This window comes from Sabethes cyaneus, chromosome 2 (assembly GCF_943734655.1).
Source record: "Sabethes cyaneus chromosome 2, idSabCyanKW18_F2, whole genome shotgun sequence".
Taxonomy (NCBI): domain Eukaryota; kingdom Metazoa; phylum Arthropoda; class Insecta; order Diptera; family Culicidae; genus Sabethes; species Sabethes cyaneus.
The window spans coordinates 182,137,073-182,159,747 of record NC_071354.1 but is presented as its reverse complement, the minus strand read 5'-3'; the positions used below and the strand labels follow the sequence as shown (position 1 = coordinate 182,159,747).

Sequence of the window (22,675 nt, the reverse complement as noted above, 5' to 3'; positions counted from 1 at the left end):
AGCCAAGGTAGACAAATTCGTCAGCTACCTTAAACTCATCGTCATCGCTCGTTACACTCTCTAAGCGACGTCGGTCGGCATCGGTTCCGTCGGGCCAGCATACTTTCTTTTAGACGTATTTACTTTTACCTAATCTTTTCTATTACAATTTTTAGTCTGTCTCTACTGCGCCATTGTCGCGTGACGTCGAACACTGATGAGAAGACGATACGGTTACCTTGTGTGATGGCGTTGTCCAACCCGATCGCCAAAAAACAACCACGTATTCTTGCTAGTGGATGTTGACGAAGATGTGGCTTCCGGTGCCTGCCGGTAAGAGTTCGAGGCAGGATCGCGTTCGACGCGCCGCGATGTGGTGGCCGGATGCGCACTGGTGTCGAACTTTGCTTTCGGTCACTCGCAAATGGGATGGCTTTGGTGCATGGAATGGTCGCTCAAGATCGCGCGCTCTTCGACAAGGAGTCTTCTCGCTACTTGACGACGGTTTGTTCCGGGACACCGTTGGGGTAAATTAAATCATGCGCTTACGGTGTTTGCTGCTCTTCCCGACACAAAAATCAGCCACTTTGGGGTGGAATCGATCTATTGGCATCGCGGTTGACACCGGTTGCTTTGTCTTTACGGACACTCGCGGATTTTGTTTTTGACACGCGCACGCAATTGGATTATCCGGCCGAAGAATGCGGAGTCGATTTGTCAGCTGCGCTAGACTTGTGTTTCGTAACGTTTTCCACGGACAAGCGCACGGGCACGCGATTGGTTCGCCCGGACCGAAATGTAAAATGGCGGGCTCAGCCAGGCCGGGGTGATCGGCTTGCCGGCAACGTTATTCTTCGCCATTTTCTCGCGGACTTTTGCTTTGTCACGCTCGCGCAATTGGTTCGAACGGACCGAATATGAAGAGATGTGTGACCCCACGTCGGGACAAAAACAATTTTGCCAGCAGCGCAATTCTTTTCTTCTGCCTGATGTTCTGCAACCGCGAATCTTATTTTGTTTGCCGTACCAAACGGGAAATGCGGTGTTCATGGTTCGGCGAACCGCCCAAGAAGAGCTCGTATTCAGTCTTGCAGTGACTGTATATCACACCGGACGATAGTTTTTTTTCCTTTTTTCTGCTTTTCCTTCCGGATATTTGGTTGTCAACGAAACGCCTTTTCTTGTTCTGACAGTCAGTGCTGCCAATTTGCGAACAGTTTATGGACACACTACATTTTCTTTACCTCAATTGTGTGAGTTAAAGTTACTCAAACGTTACAGTCCGCACTATCGAATTTGCTTGCCTCGTCGCCAAGATTTTCCGTCTGATGCCATTAAGGTGTTCGTCGAAGTGCTGCTTCCACCTTTCGGTCACTGCATGATCATCCGCCAAAATACTAACATTCTTATCCAGACATATTTCGGCTGGCGGCACAAGGTCTTTGTGGGATGCATTCAGTTTCTGGTACTACTTTCGCGTTTCGCTCCCACTCCGCATGCTCCCCCGCATTCTCCGAAAGATTTGGGCTCGCTACATCATCTTCTGTTTGTGTCGTTGTGTCGTAGGAGTTATAATGCTTGCTGCTTCTCTTCGATCGTCATTAGACGACTCCATTCTCCGACTCTTGATGGCGGGTTCTCCAAACCTCGAAACACTTCCTCGTTGCAAAAACTTGTTGAGCGAAAACTTCGCTTGCGGTTGGTACCTCCGACACGCACCTCCTCATCGCTGCTAGCGCCAAGGAAAACAATTCCGCACGCCTTAGCAGGTGAATATTTCGCTAGTTTGAGCTGACTACGATGTGCCGTGATGAAAACGTCTCCAACCGACACCTGAGTGACTGTCGCTGTCCGTATCGTGTCCGTATCATGTCGGCTATTTTATCGTCACCGAAACTCAAGTCTGCCCTGACGTCAACAAATTTCACCGATTGTTTCTGCATTTTCCTCCTATTAAAGCAAGAACGCTTGATCAAGCCACAAAAATCGCAGATCAGATCCGCATAGCGTCCCGTTCGTTTTCCTTCCGTACTTCTACTCTGCCATCGCTGCTTATAACCGTTATCGCGGCTTCTACTTCTACTACGGCCATTATCGTGTAAGTTCCTTCGACCTAAACGCCCTCTAATCGACGCAACTTGGCCACCGTTACGATCATTGATCATTCTTGCACGAGCACCGGCCAGCTTCCAATTTACTATCATCTTCTCCGCCGTTGACAAACTGAGAGTGTCCTCATTTAGTAGTTTTTGTTGGAGGGACTGATCATAAACCCCCATTACTAATTTGTCGCGGATAGCCGTTTTTCTAAACTCTCCAAAAGCGCGGCACTCGACTTGCAGCTTCGCTTTTTGTTAGGACCTTGTACCCGGCTATAAAATTTATACCTTTGGATTAGATCAGACTCAACACGATCAAAACGCTCTCTAAGCTTTTTAGAAATGTCCGCATACGTAACTTGCTCAATATTCTCCGAAGATGGATAAAGAAGCTTAAGCTCATCGTAAACCGCAGAACCGTTTAACGTAACAAAAACGGCTTTTTGTTTAGCAACGTCAGTAATACCATTTACTTGAAATAAGTAATCAAGCCTTTCAGAGTAATTAACGAAAGCCAACCATGAACCAATTAAAACGCTGCCACTATGGCGAGAATTTTCACCGCTATAAGCCATTATCTAATGAAAATATATCACTAAATGGAACCAATGATACAGAAGCGAAAACGCTTAACAGATACCGCTATACTCTTGACCGCAAAAGTCCGTCAAAATATATTCCGACCAGACTCGCTGGCTCAATTCTTTTTTTAACTCTTCGGGCTGCACCCGATCGATTCAAAAGATGTTCAGAAAAGCTATCCAGTAGCCGTCCTTAAACGTTTCAGGGAGCTTGGTCCGCTCTGAATTAAAATAATCCGGTCGTTTGTCCTACTGGATGTTTTGTCAGCAATTTTCCAAAGAGCCAAAGTGAGATTTAAAAATCTATTGGTAAATAAAAAAAAAGAAAATAATGAAACAAAACAGTCAAAATTATTTGTTTTAAACAAAAAAGAAACTGCAGAGTGCAGCCTTTGTTGACACAAAAGACAAAATGGCAAGAAAAAATTTCTTTTTTTGGCAAATAATTATGTTAACTAATGGCGGTATCCGAATTCAAAGAATCACAAAGTAATCTATTCTTCTCCTACCAGAAAAATATGGTGCAACACAGCGGACGCAAAAGCGGGTTTTTAACACTTGCGCAGACACCATCTGAATACAAAATGGCTTCAAACAAAACCTGTACACTATCCGGCTGCGAAAACGCAATCAAAGCCACAGATTTTTGCACTTTCATCGTTTTACCCGCGCACTAAATGGCCAATCACTAGGTGCAGTACGCCGCTGCAACAATGTTTTCTGCTTTCCGAAGCAAACACTACCGGTTAAAAACTTTAACTTTCCACTTTTCTCGTCGCCACTTGATAAAGATGAAAACTTAGGGAGATTCTTCTTAAGGTCCGAATAGCCACACCACAGACCACACGCGTTTGTACTTCGAGTTGTAGTTGTAACTTTAAACTAAACTTGGCTGAGTTCGATCAGCAGGCTTTATTTTATTTACTTTTCTGTTTATCCAAATTATGCTCGTAGCATGCCAGTGCTACCCGAGATTATTCAATTAAATCTGTTATACTTGTATAACAAAGTACTGTGCACGAAGGTGTACCATTTAATTCATTTTATGGATACAAAAGGAGTGGGTGCGCGTAGTTTACGGTGGCTTCTGGATGAAGCCGATGAAGCATCCGAGCGAAATTTAACCGAGGCTGGCATCGGTGCTGAAAGTTGTTTACAGTGGAGAGTTTTGGGAGCATCTCGACTATCACTAGGAAGTGGTCCGAGACAAGGTTAGCGCTTCGATAGGATGCAACGTCAATGATGTCTGAGAAGTGTCGACAATAAGTGATTCTTTCTGATTTGCTAACTTCCAGCTGAACTTCTTGTATAGCAGTCTATGCTGAAAGTAAGTTGCACGGTACTATGTACGGTCATGTTCTTGGAGGCGGTAAAGTCGATAAGTGTTAGGCCCGTTTCGTTATCAGCGGCTATACGTTTAATTTTCCAATCATCCGTTTTTGATTCCAGAAAATGAGAAAATTTAGCGAATGATGCATGCAGATACGGCAACCGTGATCGATTTCCATATAAAGTAGAATTTGTTTCATATTCTCTATTTACCTCCTTCATTGTTACTGAATTAGCACCGCTAATAATGTGTTGGTATGCTTGTTCAATGAGATCGCTGAACCAATATGTAGTAGTAACTTGTTTAGTGGAATCTTTGAACCAGCCAATAAAAAAATCCAATTCCAATAGGAATTTATAGCATAAAACATGGTAAACAGTTTAATGACCTTACCGTATGTGAACTGGTTTTAAGTTAGGAGAGTTTCACATGAAAATGTTTTTATTTGTTTTTATATGTTTGTATGAAAATAATTATACCTTCAGGACTCACGGTATTTTCAATATTTCATATTTTTTCAAAGATATCTTTCGAGATTATTGCACTCACCCCACATTGTATAAGAAAAAACTTTGCGCCTCGATCAGAAAGCAAACTGAATGCTAATAGCTATTATCTCCAAGTATAATGAGAGGTGCAATAATACGTTCCGATCTTTTCAGGCCAGTGGATGTGCCGTACGTGTTCCATGGGGCAGAAACCCGATTGTGTGCTGTGCCCGAACAAGGGCGGCGCCATGAAGTCAACCAGATCTGGCCAAAAGTGGGCACATGTTTCCTGTGCTCTGTGGATCCCGGAAGTCAGCATCGGTTCGGTCGACCGCATGGAACCGATCACGAAAATTTCCAGTATACCGGCCAGTCGATGGGCGCTGATTTGTGTGCTATGCCGGGAACGGGTTGGAGCATGCATCCAGTGTTCGGTAAAAACTTGTAAAACCGCCTATCATGTGACGTGCGCTTTCCAGCACGGACTGGAGATGCGGGCCATTATCGAAGACGAAAACGCAGAGGACGGTGTGAAGCTTCGCTCATACTGTCAGAAGCACGGTGTTCACAAAGGTAAACGTGATAATAAAAATTCCAACAACAACACAGGATCGGCGACCGATGATGAAACTGCAAGCAGCGGAGAGGTGAAACGTAAGAAGCGCAAGGACATGACGTCGGAAGAACGCAACCAAGCACGGGCTCAACGCATGCAGGAGATTGAGGCCGAGTTTGATAAGCATGTTAGTGTTAAAGATATTAGTTGTCATTTGTTAGATGTTGATCAGGAAGCTATTCATTACATTTATAACTACTGGGTATTGAAACGCAAATCTGGTCACAATCGTCCACTCTTACCTCCCAAATCTGACGATGTTGACATGGTAGCCCAAAATCAGGAGCAAGCGGATGATTTAGAGAAAATGAAAATGTTTGTCCACCTCCGGCAGGATCTCGAAAGGGTTCGTAACTTGTGCTATATGGTCAGTCGGCGTGAAAAATTGTCGCGTTCATTCTTCCGTATGCGAGAGCAAACCTTTCACAAGCAGATCGCCTCTCTGTGTCAGCGAGCGAGCGACAAGAGACCTCTAGACGAATCTACAATCGATGTTATTTTACAAGCGAACCACGGTCCTACGATATATGATAGACTATATTCAAGTGATTCCGTTAGTAGTAGTGCAGTACTGAGTTTAGAGAATATGTTAGGGTGTATAATTGGTGTACATAGTAGTAATAGTAGTGGTACCGCTGGCAGCGGTAGTAAGATAAATAATCGTAAGCAGCAACAGCAACAATTGCGACAGTCACAATCAGTCGATAAGGAAGTTGTTGCTGCTGCTGGTAGTAGGAAACCGTCGGATATCAATGGAATGAACAAGTCTACAACTCAACGGCAAGCTAGTAACAAGCAGGATAACAAGCGAACCTATATAAACGGTGCCACACAGCGTGGCATGAGCGATATTTCAAGCGAAAGTGAAGAACACTCAAGGCGTGTAAGCACAACTGCCAGTTCGGCTGAGGAAGAGGATTTGAAGAAAAACTCATCACCAGCTGCGAAGAAGAAAGCCCGTCAAACGAAAGCCGCTGATCGTAAGCGAAGGAAAGTTAATTCATCCGCTGAGAAAAACCGCCGAAATTCAGTGGAAAGTTCAAGTGAGGACGAACGAGGTAATGATCGGCTTAAGCCGGCGCCCGGCACAAATGAATCAATACCACAGGCAAAAAAGGGTGCTCAATCTCGTAATCATTCACTTCGACAAATGGAGAGAGAGTATGCTGACGATCGGATGCGTTGCTCAGACTCGAATGATAGCGATGAAATAGTACCAATTGTGTCCCGCTCTGGTAACCAAACTGGAGCGCCACATGCCTACAGCAACAAAAAGATGTTGCATATATATTCTGATTCTGACAGTACCGATAAAGACAAGACTGATAACACAGCAAGCGACTCGCAGCAGCATCCGTTCCGCACCAAGGCAGCTATGAAGGAATTTAACTTGGCAGAAGCAGATCGGCTCAAGCAAAAATCAGTGTCACCAACAAAACCGACAAAAGCTACAACTACGGTTGCATCCTCCATGACGACATCGTCGTTTGTATCCAATTCTTTGAGAACAGACTCGAAGAAAACATCTTCAGAACCAGTATTTACAGCCACTCCGGCAACCAGCAGTGGCTACTCTTCAAATAGTAAATCCGTCAAAGAAACTGGAAGCGGAGTTGGCAGGAGAAAGTTGGAAAAGGATAGCGGCAAACAGGCGACCAAAAAGGAATTCTCAACCGACCTACTGGTCGTTCCTCAACGGGAAGCTGCAAAGAAAGCTTCCGAAAATTTGATGAAAACGAACGTCCAAGTCCCACCAGTGCAATCATCGTCTCTGGCCAGCCAGGCCAGTGCAAGCCATTCGTCGTCCGTAAGTAAAAAGGAAATTAAAGAAACCCGAGCGGAGGCCGTATCGAGCAGTAGTAGTAGTAGCAGCAGTAGCAGTTCAAGCAGCAGCAGTAGTAGCAGCGGTAGTACCAGTTCAATCAGCAGTACAGGCAGTAATAGCAGCGTAAGTAGCAGCAGTAGTAGCAGCGGCATCAGTACTGGTAGTGGTACGAAAGATACCGAACAGAAAACCTCCGCCAGTACTAATAACAAGCAAAGTAAGGAGATTGCTGCCGAAGCTCCGCCAAAAGCTACTTTGACAGCTAAAAGAAACAATAATAAAGCTACTAAGCAACCCATTGAGCAACCTACAGCGGAATCGGTTTCGAAACATCCAGTAGAGAAACAGGATCGGTACGCAGAAAAGGATAAGCGAGAGAAAGCGCCAATCAAAGAGAAGACGTTACCAAAAGACCGAGAAGATGTTGAAAAAGAAAAGCTAGCAGCGACTGAAAAACAGCGAGGAAATTCTAAGGAAACGTCCCTGTCGGACATGTTAGCCTACGTACCACAACGGCAAGCTGCAAAGAAAGCGGCGGAACACATCAAAAGTGGTATGGGAAAACCGGCAGAGGCAACGGTGGCATCCGCCGCACCGGTCGTCCCCGTTTCGGATGAAGTCAGACCAACAAAAGCTACGGCCAAAGTTCCCACCGCGGCCAGTCGTAAGGAAGACAAGAAAATATCTACTCCTTCTAGTAGTTCTAGTTCGGAAACGAGTTCATCGTCATGCTCTAGTTCTAGCAGCTCGGATTCGGATAGCGACGACGACGAAGAAGAGGAAAATGACAGCAAGAAGGCGACAGCTGCTTCGCAGATGAATAAAACAAGTGCTGCTTCTAAAGCAGCTTCAGCTTCGTCCCTTGCTGGTAAATCGGCCGCGACTGCTGCAGCCCGTAAAACAGACCGGCAGATGCCCTTTCTTGACAAGAGTAAATCTTCCGAGTCTGGTTCCAGTTCTTCCTCGTCCGATAGCGACTCCGACTCCAGCAGTAGTCAGAGTGATGACTCGACGCGATTACAAAAAGGCGGTCGGCGGAAATCTGTCGTGGCAAGGAGAGAAGCTAGTCCTAAGAAACAAATCGGTCGTAAGGAGCTTGAATGTAGCAAGAAAACCACGGCAACGCCAACAGGGAACAAAACCGGCTCGGCAATTGCAGCCGCACGTGAAGCTGATAAGACTTCAGTTGCCGTTAAAGGAGAACCACCAGGAACGGCCATACCCGGCAAAACCAGTGATATTGCCACTAGCTCTAGGCAATCCGGCAAGGCTCCGCCCACACCCGTCGAATCTGAGCCGACAGGTAGCAGCAGCACTGCACAAGCAAAGTCAGCAGCATCCATCAAAGACAGCAAAATTGCTCACGATCGATCCCGAGCTGTTGACCCGCTCAAACCGGGAGATAATTCTAAGAATGTCACTGGTAATAAAATGATTCCCAATCGACGTAACTCGTGTGTTGTCACAACGGCAAACGAAATAAAGCCTCCTCCTGCAACGGTAGAAACTACTAGTAAGCCACCGGTGCCCATTCGCGGTCGTCGGAAATCCGTGTTCGTTGATTTCGACCGAGAAAAGAAGGAAAAGGAGCGGCTAGCCGCTGAAGCTGAAAAGATGATTAAGGAAGAGCAGCAGAAAAAGAAAGCAGCTGGACGAGGGGCTGCAGCTTCCGAGAAAGAAACAGCTCTCTCAAAATCCGCAACAGCGTCAAAGAAAGTATCTACCGAAAAGGCAGTGCCTGGAGGAAAAACTGCAAGCGAAGAAAAAGTGGCTGAAAAGGAAAAATCAGATGCTAGAGAAAAGGTCAATATTCCCGAAAAGGCGGTTACTACTCGAACAACAGCATCACCTTCTACGCGAGAGACCAAAGCCAATCGTAAAGAACACGAGCTGCTTCCGATCCGGGAGGAAAAGTATGATCGAAGTAACAGTCGTGGTCGGTTGGATAGCCGTAAGGAAAAGGAAGATAATGTCATACTCATCGATGATTCATCATCTCGAAGTAGTAGCGCCGGTAAAAAGGAAGATGAGCTACTGGTGCTGGCACGAGACAGTCCGGTGCTTGAGGCAGCGGTTAGAGCAAAGAAAAATGAGGAAAAACACAAGGATAATGTATCGTTGAGTGGCGTTCCGGACAACGGGGTAATAGAACGTATGAAAAACGATGTCGAACAGAAGGATGATACAGCTCGGATCAGTTTACTCGAACAGGAAAATAACAGTGATAAATACTCAAAGATTCCGGACAGTGGGTCGAAATTCGAACTCAGCTGCGCTGAAAGGATGGTTTTGGATGATGTTAAGAAGGATGTCGGTATTGAAGAGAAAAAGGTAGCGGTTAAACCGCTGCCCGAAATGCATGAACAAAAATCTGCCACCTTTCAAGACAAAGCTAAAGATTTGCCTGAGAGTAAGAAAGATATCGAGATCATTTCACTGGTGGATGATTCACGATCGAACGATGGCCGTGAAATCGTTATAGTAGAAGATGGTTCTAATGACGGTAAAGTAGAGAAGCATAGCGAAGTCACAAAGAAGGAGGAAACGAAAGATTTTCCTGTCGGGTTGCAAGCAGAGCCTACTAATCAGACTTCGAAGCCAATCGAACCTTCTAGTACGATAGCGGAGGAGAAAAAGCAGTTCGAACTAGAATCGTTGGCTATGGCTGCCGTTTCGCAGTCTATTCCGGTCACATCTTCATCGTTCCAAGCGCCGCCGGCAAGCATGGAAAACATTCCAACAACCACAAACAGTATGAGCAACCTTATGACCAACTTTACTAGCAGTAATACTAATAACAATAGCAATAATTTGGCTTCGAAAGATGCCGGATTAAACACAGCCAGTGGCGGTTTGTGTCAGTCGATATTCGACTTGCTGTCATTACCGGCAGTGACTGAATCGGTTTCGGACGATACGTTCGGTTTGAATCCTCCTCTCAATTTCCCGTTCATGGAAGATGGCAAAGAGGATACCCAGCGAGAGACACTTAATCTTGTTGAAAAACTACGCCAAAAATACAAAAAAGGTTCGAGCGTTGGTCAGGACACTAAGCAAGACCAAGAGAAAGACACTCGTGCCGAAATTATTTCTATGGATGATGAGGGAAAGATGTTCGTAGCTGCTGGTCGGGCCGATGCGCTAGAATATGTCGCCATCAGTAAAGAACTATCGAAAGGAAAACCGACGACCAGCAACGACGTTGAATATTTCAACAAATACAATTCCAATGATGACGTTGAGAGCTCAGTACCGCACAGTAAGAAAAATCCAAAGGACGATCATTTGGATCATCTCACAAGCAGACCTTCCGATGAGCGATGGGTGCCTCCATCTATGCTGCAAAGTCACAACCAACAACAGCAGTCACTGTCTAGTACAATCAGCGATAACCGGAGAATGCTTCACCACCAACAGCATCAACAGCAGCAGCAGGCTCAAAATTGTATGGAAACCGCTAGTTTGTTGAGCAATCAATCGAGCTCGGATAACCACAAGCAGCAACAGTCCCATCTGAGCGACCAGCAAGTGTCCGGTCTGTTCGAGAGTATGGTTACACAAGCCAACCATCACCATCAAACACAGCATCCACATTTGGAGGACATCAATCAACTGCCGGAGTTGGACTTTATGCAAACCATCAAAAGCGTTGCCAATCAAAATGAAGCTACCTCATTGTTGTTCGAAAATCTGCAACAGCAGCAGCGTCGTTGGAACGATATTCTACCGAATCAAAAGAAGCACGAGTGCTCGGTGATGCAAGAAAAAGAAAATATGCTGATCAAGCAACAACAGCAACAGCAGCAGCAGCAACAACAACAGCATGATATGAATGCTAATAATCACCGTAACAAACTGAATGATCTCAACAATTTTATGGACATACAAAATCAACTGCCACAACCTCAGTCAGCATCACAACAATCTCAGCCACCACCGAACAGTATGAACCCACTCGAGCAGTACAACTTTAACGAAACCTCGCAGTACCCCGGTGCGGTAGCTTTGTTTCCACCCTCCAACGTTCAGGTTCCATTCCCGTCTCCAGGAGCGGCTATGTTCCCTCCAAATTTTGCGCCAAACTTCCAATCCGGTAAACAGCAACACCAACCACACCATCCAATGCTACCGACTGCAGCAGCAGGCGGACAACAACAGCAGCAGCAGCAACAACAGACTTCTGTTCCTACGCCTCAACAACAGCAGCAAGCAACGGCCAATATTGTTCGAGGAGCCGGAGCTGGTAAACCGGACGACATAGTCGTACCGAACAGTCTCTGTGGAGCAACTTTTACCTCATCATCACACAACATGGCGCTGACAGAAGCAATTGTTTCTCCGCCCACCCCTCAGCAACAGCAACAAAAACAACCGTTGACTCCTCGGACGGCAGCTTCTCCGCTAACGGCTATGGTTTCTCCAAACAATCAACAACAACAGCAGCAACAGCAACAGCCCACTCCGGAGCATAATTTCATGCTGAATCACTCGCCGGCAATGATGGGGCCACAGACTCCACAAATGCTCCAGCAGCAGCTGACTCCACAGCAGCAACACGATAGTGCTAATATTCTGCAATCGCTGGATCAAAACAGTGTAGCCAAAAAATCACCCACTAAGTCCGCACGGTCCTCTTCTCGCATTCAAAATCAAGTTCACGATACGTCGGTTACGGTTACTCTAAATCAAATCAAATCTCCTAATATTAGTCCCGGTAAAAGTCCAAAAACCTTCGATCCTAAGGCTCAGCAATCCCAGTCGATGGTTGCAGATCTACAACGTGGAAAAGTGCAAAAGCCGGAAGGTGGCGCGAAGCGAGGTCCTCGAGGGCCACGGGCAAACAGTACGAGCCAGCGTGGTGGAGCCGCCGCTAAGAGCAAAAATGGAAGACAAGGCCGTGGCGGTCGACAGCAAATAAGTTTTATACCGCAGCTGCCGCATAACGACTATAACGATTTTGTAGGTGGCACCATTCACACTAAGCTGATTGGAACTGTGTATGATCCCGATTTTGACGATGACCTGGCGTGCAACAGCATGGAAAAGCTACGCGACATGCGGGACAGACGACGTTCGATCGACTGTCGTTTGCAGGACTCGTTCCGTGCGTCGCGTGAACCCTCGAAATCGCCAAAGTTCCCCGGTTTGAATATATATTCTTCGCAAAACTCTAACCTCGGCGGAGGAACCAAGCAGAATCGATCATCATTTACGCCTACTTCATTACCGCCCAGTCTAAGCTCGAGTATCGTGTCGGGAGGAAACATTAGTGTATCGCAACCCAGTGTCAGTACTAGTCTACAGGACATGGTTCAGACTGTTTTGCCAGGTCCGGTCGATATGCGAACCTACAACAGTGGTTTCGATTCGTCTACCAACACCGAGGCCTACAACAATCATTTGCTTGGAGCATTTGCCAGCGGTACTGCCGATCAAACGTTAGCTGACATAGATGAGGATATGGAAAATGAGCTACAATCAGCTCTTAAGGCTAGTAATAACAAGGTCGATGCAACACCTCCGGCTTCAGCGACCGCTGCTCTGACTGGTCTCAGTTCCGATTCTTCAACTATGGCTGCATCGTTGACAACATCAACCGGTTTGTCAGCTTCCACCCTAACCGTTACCCCAACCGTACTAGAACCGATCGAGCTGCCCCAGGAGGAAACGAACGATTCGGATAGCATAATTACGAAAGTTTCACTTTCGGATTCTAGAAATATTATGAAACTTAAAATTAAGGGACCATTGGCACAACTCGACAATAGCTCTTCCTCCTCGACGACCACGCTGCAGCAAACCGTGAATGTCATGGAATCCAGCTTGAATGCTCCGATCATGTCAACCCCGCTAGCCGTCAACATAGGTGGTGGTTCATCCAATCTAAGAAGAATGCGGAAGAAAGAGTTACTTCGGCAATACTGGACGCAGGATATGAACCATGACGACCAAACGGGGCTGCAAGTGGTAGATCAGAATCCAAGTCTCTCGCTAACGACTTCCATCAATAGGACGGTTGGCATTCCGAAGGCAGTCGATTCACTTTGCACGATGCCTACCAGGGACGACTATAAAGACTACGGTGGAGTAGACTTTAAGAAACGAAGAAAACTTTCGTCCAATATGTCACGAGAGCTTCGTGGGCTGGTTCCCACGGAACATGACATTGTCGAGCGTCGGCGAAGTGTCGGTTCTACCGGAAGCAACGGATCGGCAAGTAATATGGCAGCTGACGTTTCCCCGGTAGCTAAACGACGCTCGCGAAATAATCGAACAGCCACGGTTACGGCACTGAATCAGCCGCAGGCGGCTCCCAAGCTGAAAATCAAAATCGGTTCCGATGTAATGGAGGCCTCTGGCTCATACAGCGATCGGATACGACCGCCAAAGAAACGTTTGGCCACTATGGCGCCTCCTAGTCTGGAAGATCTACGCCGGGATGCGATGATGTTTGCCGAGCAGATGATGTTCGACGACGAGGAAGAGGGCGGTAAGGCGAAAAAGCACAAAAACAAAGATAAAGATCGTGATCGGGAACACAAAAAACGCAAAAAGGAAAAGAAGCACAAACGGGAAAAGGGTGAAAAAGTCGAGAAGGTGGAGATCATCAACAAGTCTGAAGATGCGCCGCGAATCGTCATACGATTAGGCGTTAAGAAAACACCGACACAAGACACGATGAATACACCTATGCTTGCTGACCTTCCTTCGGTCAGTCGACAAAACTCTCCGGAAACAGATCCACTAGCTTTGGATCTGGCCGAATTGCACAACAGCAACGACAGCAGTAACTGCAGCAGTGGAATACTGAAGCCCCAGATAACACCAATCCGACTCAAGTTGGCCCGAAGCTCATCTGGCGGCGGGTATGTAATGACTTCAAAAAATAAAAAATTGGCTGACGATCAACAATCACTTCAACAATTGCAACCACAGCAGCAGCAGCAGCAGCAACAACTTCAACAATCAAATAGACAAATTTCGGAAAGTTACGACGAGACTAAGACCTTGAACATCGTACTCTCGAAGCTAGACATCCCGTTCAATACGGAGACAATCGACCTTAGTGCTGCTCCCTCCCTGTGCGCGGAACCTGCGTTGCCAAACTTCACCGGTGCAGTTAATTCGGTTCGAGAACAACCTTTGGCGGCGGCAACAACGCCAAGCTTCAACTCGTCTTCGTTGCATCCCTGCAAAACAGTCGACTTTGGTGCAATGTCCTCATTTACTTCTTCCACTACCACCGCTTCCACCACCATGTCTTTCAGCAATAACTTTGGTACAGGCGGCGGCGGCGGCGGCAGCAACAGTAGTAGTAGTAACAGCAGTGGGACTCAATTCAATCCGTTTGCAAATTCCATTCCGCAACAGCAACAACAGTCACAACAACAGCAACACACGCTGTCACAATCCTCCCAGCTGCAACAAGCGCCCCAGCATGATCTATCTGCCGCTGCCAAAGACTGCGAAGTGAGATGACGTTTTATGTAAATAGCCGTCGTGTAAATGTTTCATTGTTGTGCAAATCTCTCCAGTCAAAATATGTAAATTGTTTTCCTGTTGGTACTATTTTTTATTTTAAGGAACGTTGTTTTAATTTTAAGACTTCCTGGCAAATGGAAACGTCCAAGTGGAACAATGTCGCGAAAAAAGTTAACTATTTTCGCCGCAAGCTTGAAAACGAATGTGTTTTGTTTTGCGCAACTTTACCCGTTTCAGTCTTTCCGAAATGCTTTTTTTTTTTTTGAGAGATGATGGTACATAAAGTTTATTTTGTTTTAAGTTTTTTTTTTATATTTTTAGTTTATGGGAAAACCTCATTCGTTCAAATAAAAAAAACACATGTTACTATCTAAGAAAGCAAAGCTTCCCATTTGTAAATAGTCGATCGAAAGTTTTTATTGCTATGTAACAGATCAAATGGAATATTTAACAGAAACGTAAAGGTAGCAAATAGAATCCACATTCAAGTTTACAAATTGATTGTAAGATATTAAAAAGCTAATCCCCCACAGGAAGGATAACAACAAAATTACTTATAAACCTATGTACTAGAGGCAATCAAATTAAACGCCAACAGAAAAATCGGATCTTCTTCATTTCACGTTTTGTTTTTTTTTATTAACAGCCGAATGATCTAGTTTACCCTCTGTTAAATATTTGACGTGTTCTAAGGTTACACAGTGGAAAACGTATAGAAATCATAAATAACAGAAAAAAACTATAGCCTATGCAAAAAATAGCATAACATGAGAGGAGTGCAAAAATCTATCGATCTCGAATGAAGACGTTGTGCCGGTTGAAACTGTTTAAAGTAATCTTACCACGACGTGTGTCCGTGTCTCGTATGTGCGCGCGCATGATATTGATTGTTGTTGTTGCGTCGGGTGTGAAATTATCACAATGAGATTGTACGTAGTTATAAAGTTCTCCCCCTTCACCCCCTGTTTCATTCGCCACGCGCATCTTGTAAATATCTCCCCAAATTAGCATTGCAGCATTGGCGCCACCGAGTTTCCCCTGCCGGAACTAAAATATATTAACATGCTCCACTAAATTTATAAAAAAAGATAAAACGGTTCGCCACAAACACTGTACATAATGAAACTAGTTGTAAAGTTACTGTAAATTTTAAGTGATCAAGTTTCGTTTTATGCCGAACATCAATTCATTCATCTGTTACGTGTGTGTGTAAATATAGAAAGTACAGAAAAATGAAAAGGATGTTTCACCTTATTCAATTAAGACACGTTAGCTAAACTGAATTGTAAGAATGAAAGAAAATATATTCAAAAAATAAAACTAGCGAAAGAAAATAAACATTTGAGTTACGATTAGTATTAATTTTTATGTCGTAATGCCTGCGATTACTATACATATAGTTTGCCCATATAATCTATTTAATTTATTTATGAAAATCCCCTCCTTCACATAGGATTAGGATATATTAAGTAAAATGAAATGAAACGGTTAATATTAGTGAACATACACAAAGTGGACTACACTCTTTTTTAGGGACAAAAAAAAACAAAACAACACAACATGTAGTTTACTATTTTAGAATGAAGAAAGGCGACTAAATGAATCGTAACTATGAATGTATTATAACATAAATTGACAGGACAAAGTTATATCGTAATCTAACACACACACACGTGGAAAAGTAGAAAATTTAAAACAAACAATGGAGATAAATTTAAACTAAGTTAAGGATGCCGGGAGGCAACAAGTAACAAAAAAGAGAAAAAAGTGAAAGGTAATTTGTGAATAAAAGTAAAATATTCTCTCTTAGTTTCTTAGAACAAGTAAATGTCAAATATCATGTAACAAAGCATTATTAAACATGGTAATTTAAACAGAGACGAAAAGCAGAGGAAATGCATTAAAAAACGCAATATATTTTTATTATTATTTTATATTTAATTTCCTTAAATCTCTGTAAATTATGAAAATTTACAACAAAATCAATATAAATAAATTATTCTTACAAATACATAAACTGAAAATAATAACTAATAGCGTATTATTCACTTTCACTGCAAGCTGACCTTCTGTTCCGAAATTTCACCTTTTTAGCATGTTGTAAGTTTTTTTAAAGAAATAAAGCCAGCCGAGAATGTGATAAAAAGTGCAAATTTGAAAGGAAAGTTTTGCTTCAATAGTACCACATCTAACAGTACAGTGACGGCTGAAATGCAGAACATGGAGCCGCAGCTTCGTCAGTGTTGGGAAAGTAAAAGCAACGAGTTATCCAGTGGAGGCCCGTGGTAGATGACCGTATATGTGTGTTGAGAATTAAGGACAAATTCTTCTTCAACTAACAGCCCAATCAACGTATACATGCCGACCAATGATAAATCCCATGATGCTAAGGACGAGTTCTAAGAATGGCTCGAGAAGACCTCACCTAGGGAGAGTGCCCAGAACATGACGTGATAATCATCATCGACGACTCTAGATACTACAGTATTAACATAGGAATTAGAAATACCGTTAGCAGCGGAAAATAAACAAACATACAACAATCAACCTATAAACGCTATAAACGGAGAGTTCGTCGGGCAGTATCAGCATTGGCCTAGCCAGGAAATTTCCCTATAAGGGGCCTAGGGCGTGCACTTAAAAAAAATCATGATCCTGTTACACCGCCTGTCACCGATAGCACAGGGTTTTAAGGGAATTATCAGGCGGGTCTCATTCGGGCCAGCGCCTCTTCGGACCAGATGTTTACCATCCGACAGAGTACTACTGGTCCTCACAGCACATCCTTACTGATTTCAAAGCAGCATACGATACAGTCGGTCGAGATTAGCTATGGCAGATAATGGACGAACATGGTTTTCCGGGTAAACTGACGTAACGGGTCAGATCAACATTGGATCGAGTGATGTCTTTCGTGCGCATCTCGGGGATACTTTCGAGTGCTTTTGAGACACAGCAAAGGTTGAGACAAGGTGACGGCTTATTTTGCATGCTATTCAACATCACTCTTGAGGAGGTGATCCTGCAAAAGTGGAGTCTAGGAGAATTGGGCTAAATATAAATGCGTCGAAGACCAAACACATGAAAGAAAGAGGCACAAAGGAAACAAACACGTGCGTCTTACGGACGGTAATTGTTGACGGCGACGAACTAGAAGTTAGTGAGTTCGTGTAGTTACGATCGCTGGTAACCGCGGACAACAACACTAGTAAGGAGCCTAAAATTAAAAAAGAAGAAAACTTATCCAATTTAATTCTACTATGTGTATTGCAGGCTTCCTCAGTGTCAGTATTCGAAAACAGACACTGAGGAAGCCTGCAAGTCGTAGGCGAAATACGTATCTGTCGTGAATAAGCTCTTTCATATGGCATGAACGATTATTTGATTAATCCCCATAAAAGTTAGATAAAAAATTTATTTTTTGAACAGTAAGAGATACAGCAAAACAAAGCAAAATTTTTGAAAAGATTATTATAAAGAACTTTGCTAAAGAAAGTAACCTTCTAGCTATTATAGTTTTAGAGATAAAGAACAATTTTTGTGGAGACTTTACGAAAATCAATTTTTTGACCACAGTTCTTTCTACGGTATTTATACGCATTTGACATGTTCGGTAAAAATTTTCTAACAGTCAAATTACATACTTTTGTAGAATATACTAACTTGCTATCGCCAATATTTGCGGAGAAAATTAAAGTTTTCGTTTAAAAATTAACTAATTTTCAACAGCAATAACTCCCAAACATGCAAATATATTCAAACCATTTATTACCCATGTGAAAGTACAAGAAAAATACTACAAAATGCAAAACAAATTAGCTAGACCCTGGCTATCCCTTTACCAAAACACTCGCATTGAAAATTGTTACTCGGTTGAATTTAATATGGCGTAGTGTAAAAACCGTGTACCCCGATCAAGTAAGTGTACAAAATAATTAATGAAAATGTGTAATCCGCGGTGGGCCGGACAAGTCGTAAGGATGCCGGACGACAGTGCGACGAAAACAACTCTTCAAAAATCTACTGGCACCAGTAACAAAGGGGCTCAACGTACAAGATAGCTCGACCAGCTTGAAAGTGAGGTACAACATCTGGGAAATTACCGCTGAGTGGCCCAAGATAGAGTTGAATGGAGACGACTGCTTGAAACAGAATGAGCAGGGAGCAGGGTGGCTACTGACGGCTACTGACGACGACAACTACGCGTTTGCGATGCCTAGTGAATAAAAAATACGTCTACACAGTGGGAAACTTCCTGGATGTTTGTCCGGTTTTTTAATTTCAATTGGTGAACATTTCTAGATGGGGCCTCCAGAGTTCTGGAGAGGGCCTGGTCCCCCAGGCACCCCCTCTAGCTACGCCAATGAGTATCAGACGGGCTTTATGGGGGCCCGTGCTACTACGGATCAAATTTTTACTCTCCGACAAATCCTCTAGAAATGGCGGGAGTACGTGCCCACGTTTGCCCTTAATTCTTCTACGATCATCTACGGGCTTCTACCGGCTAATTTTGTACAGACCTCCGTTTCTCTGGAAATCGCCACCGAATTTCCAAAGAACTTCGAGTCGATGTAGCTCTCATGCCTTGATAGTTGCAATCCGAAATTATGACTCCCAGCTTTAGTCTTAGCTTCGTATACTGTCCAACATTGAGGATTAAAATATTTGCCATGTGGATATTTTCTAACAATATAGGGTATGTTGCTGCTTCGTCGTAATTGCCTATTCCCGTCCTATCCAACACAAATTATTAAAAATATCAGCCTTTTTATGACACACAATGCAAAACTAGTTATTCCCTAATATTTTTGTTTGTTGTCTATCATACGCGATCAATCAAAGTAAGTTGAGATCTATTTAAATGCTTTTTATCATTAAAGAAGTCCTACCAGCCAAATTCCCCACGTTTTTTCTTGCGACGAAGAAGAATATGTCGATTAATCATTTGAATTTCCGTCATTCATAAATGAAAATAATTCATGCAAGGCATTGTCGTTATTCTACAGCCAGGAAAACTTGCCTGACCTGCAGAAATTTTGCAGAACTACATTTGTTATACCATCCTACACAAATACATGCGCGTTAGCTTCGTAAACATTGTTGAGATTTAAAGTTCGGACGATGAAAAATTTTGGTGGACGGATTTTAAAACGGTACAACGAATTTAAGCAATAAAGTCAGTTGCATAATTTCAATAATATGCTTTAATAATCGCTTTTCAGTGATTTCAAAGTTCACGGATCGGAAGGTAAGTGTGTTTTAGTCAAATCAGCACACGAACTTTTGGAGTATTCATTAACTCCATCCAACAAATGATGAAAATTAGAATGACTTTACTTACTACGACGGGAGTTAGAAATAAACCCTATCTAGCTAAACTTTTTGCCGTACCTCGAAGCCAACAAAACGCACATTTTTGTACCAAAAATCTTTAGGTAATCATCTCCTTAACCCCACACTTTTTCCAGCAGAGATAACAAGCCGAGACTTCCAGGAAAGTTTTGTTTTAGTTCAACTAAAAAACCGCAGACATGTGTTCACCTTGCAAAGGCAAAGTTACTAGTTTGAGCCGACTGAAAGTTAGCAAGGCTTGTTGTGTTTACACGACTGTAATTTTGTTATATATAACATCCAAGGTTTGCGCAATAACAGATCGATTAGATTTTTCCTCAATCTTCGTTTTTTAGCATTCAAGTTGATAACTCAAACTTAACTGTCACTAGAATCGATCGAAGAGTGCGATGCGTTTTCGAAACGCTGGTAGGAAATAGGTTAAGAATCTTTCATACGTGTTCATAAAACATGATGAAATCTAGCTTTAGTTTTCAGAAGGTCGCATAAGCCATACTAAAGGCACTGACGAACTGACATGACATATAGAAGAAAATCCTTCAAAAACCATCGTCCTACACATTTTGGTTGCACCACGAGCACCCTCTGTTATGATGCATGTCGCGCAGTAGCCTGCATTTGCAGGGTTTTATGGTGTAAAGCTATTACATTTGTATGGTTTTATACTGAAAACTCGAAATAACACTCGCGCGCTGCGGTGTAGCCATGTTGCGAAACATGCTTTTATGAAAAATAAGTGGTTTTTGATTGGACGATGGAATTAACGCGAGTGTCTCGTCTGTTTGTCTGTGAAGGGTTGAAAACAAAATTTCAAAGGGACAGGGAAAAATATTTTATGGATCAGGGAAAGTCAGGGAATTTTATTTTTGGATTTAATCGACACCCTGCCTGTCATTCTTTTCATCTCACTTCAAGACAAAACTTGTTTGTAAACAATGTTTTTAGTTTCGTCACCAGGAGCAAGTCTGCACAAATTATTGGCTGAGCCCACTTTGGAACATGCCACATAACGTTGACCATGGGAAAAACCAGGGGTGTGAAATTGTCAACATTTTGCGTACTAAACATCTATGGATGGCGACAATATGGAACCAGCCAGCGTATCGAAAATAACAGCTAATAATAGTTAAATTATAACTAAAAGGCTGTGTTTAACTGCTATATAGTTTCAGTTGTTTTAAAACGAATCAACCTTTAAGTAGGTCCCGGTACTATGTGATTTGTCAGCCACACCACCCTGCTGGGAAAAATATGCTGTTCTCAAATCAATTCCACATCACTGTTTGAATGATTGCCCCTGTGACTCAAATAGAGTCGACCAACAACACTTAGCAGTTAGCACTAATGATCGAAACTTTTTATACGGGTCACATTGATTTACACTTACACTATATTACACTTAAACTTGACAAATCTACAGCTTAGTATTCTGATTTTTTCTGTCGTACGGATTAATTGTAACAGTCATGTGGGCGTTACTCACCCCTTTTTTTTTTTTTTTTTTTTTGTATGCCAGAAGGGCATTGGGTTAAAAGGCCACTGCGACAGTCTTAATGATCGTCTTTTGTGGCAGGCCCCGATTGCTGTACACAGTTTACGGATCGCTCATACCCATTGATGGAGTTGAGCGGAATAGTTGTAATCCTGTGCCCCAATTCGGTACTACATGGTTTATAAAGCCAATGACCGTTTTGGGATTTAGGCTCCATACCTGATATGGAGTAAGAAGGAAACTTCCTAAGAAGTTGTGCCTTGATAATGCAAGAGCTCCGCAATAGCAGAGCAGATGCGCTGAACTTTCAGGTTCAGAGTTACAAAAGCGGCAGGTGTCAGATGATACCTTGCCGATATTCTTTAAATGATAAAGAGCGGGGCTGTGTCCTGTTAGGAGTCCCGTGATCGTGCGTAGTTCACTACGAGTTAAATGGAGTAGTTTTTTAGCTACTGCAGGGTTTGGGTAGATAAACTGTTTAGCTTGTCTACAACCCTGTGTTTGATTCCAACGGGATGCTATTTCTAGCTTTTCCCATGTCATCAGTTCGCCTTTCACGGCGGATGTGGAGGTGCCCAGAAACGGTTCAGGACCAATAAATTGCTGAGCTGATCCTTGTCTTGCTAGGTTGTCAGCAAATTCATCCCTTCCTGTTACACTTAAACTTGACAAATCTACAGCTTAGTATTCTGATTTTTTCTGTCGTACGGATTAATTGTAACAGTCATGTGGGCGTTACTCACCCCTTCCTGTCAGCAACCTCCGGTCATCAACTCCCCCTTTCGTCCATTCGTCACTTATGGGAGAACCGTCCAAACATTTCGGAGCCTCCCCCTGTTATTAACCCCCCACTTATGTCAACCCCTTCTTTTCTGATTCCCTTATGCCGAGGAATATGTATGCCAAGTTTGCCTCCCCCTATTAGGGAACCACCCCTCTTCTTTTTGTCAACTCCCAGTGCTGATCCTCTTATGTCAAGGAATATGTGTGCCAAGTTTGATGAATAACCGTCTAGGCATTTCGGAAATATGGCCTCCCCTTTTGTCAACTCCCAGTGCTGATCCTCTTATGTCAAGGAATATGTGTGCCAAGTTTGGTGGAGATCGGTCAAGGCGTTCTGGAGTTATGGTGGAACATACAAACAAGCATACAAACAAACTCACGCTCACTTTTATAAATATAGATTATTTGTCAGCAAAAAATTGTATTATATCGAAGTAAAAATTGTGTTTTATCACATTGTGTTACATCGAAGTTGTTTTATATCAAGATTGTCTCATATCAAGTTACATTATTTTTAAAACTTGCAGGTTTATCACAATTTGAGTTTTGCATATTCGCTTATAAATAGGTATTCAGGTGCACCTAAAAATGACAAGATAACAATTAGTATAATTAAGACCAAGCCAGCGCACTAGAGGGAGAAAAAAG

The 22,675-nt window shown here is 43.3% G+C and overlaps 2 protein-coding genes across 3 annotated transcripts in view; one reads left to right on the top strand and one right to left on the bottom strand.

Annotated features, from left to right (window-relative positions):
- LOC128737516 (PHD finger protein rhinoceros) overlaps positions 1-16,369 on the top strand; it is a 43,227-nt gene extending 26,858 nt beyond the window's left edge. For both annotated transcript variants that reach the window (XM_053832173.1, XM_053832172.1), the window contains exon 7: positions 4,652-16,369. In XM_053832173.1, the coding sequence (XP_053688148.1) occupies positions 4,652-14,397 (9,746 nt within the window). In that variant the 3' untranslated portion in view covers positions 14,398-16,369. The remainder of the gene's footprint in view (positions 1-4,651) is intronic.
- LOC128737532 (acireductone dioxygenase) overlaps positions 1-22,675 on the bottom strand; it is a 389,037-nt gene that overhangs the window by 49,371 nt on the left and 316,991 nt on the right. The window lies entirely within an intron of this gene.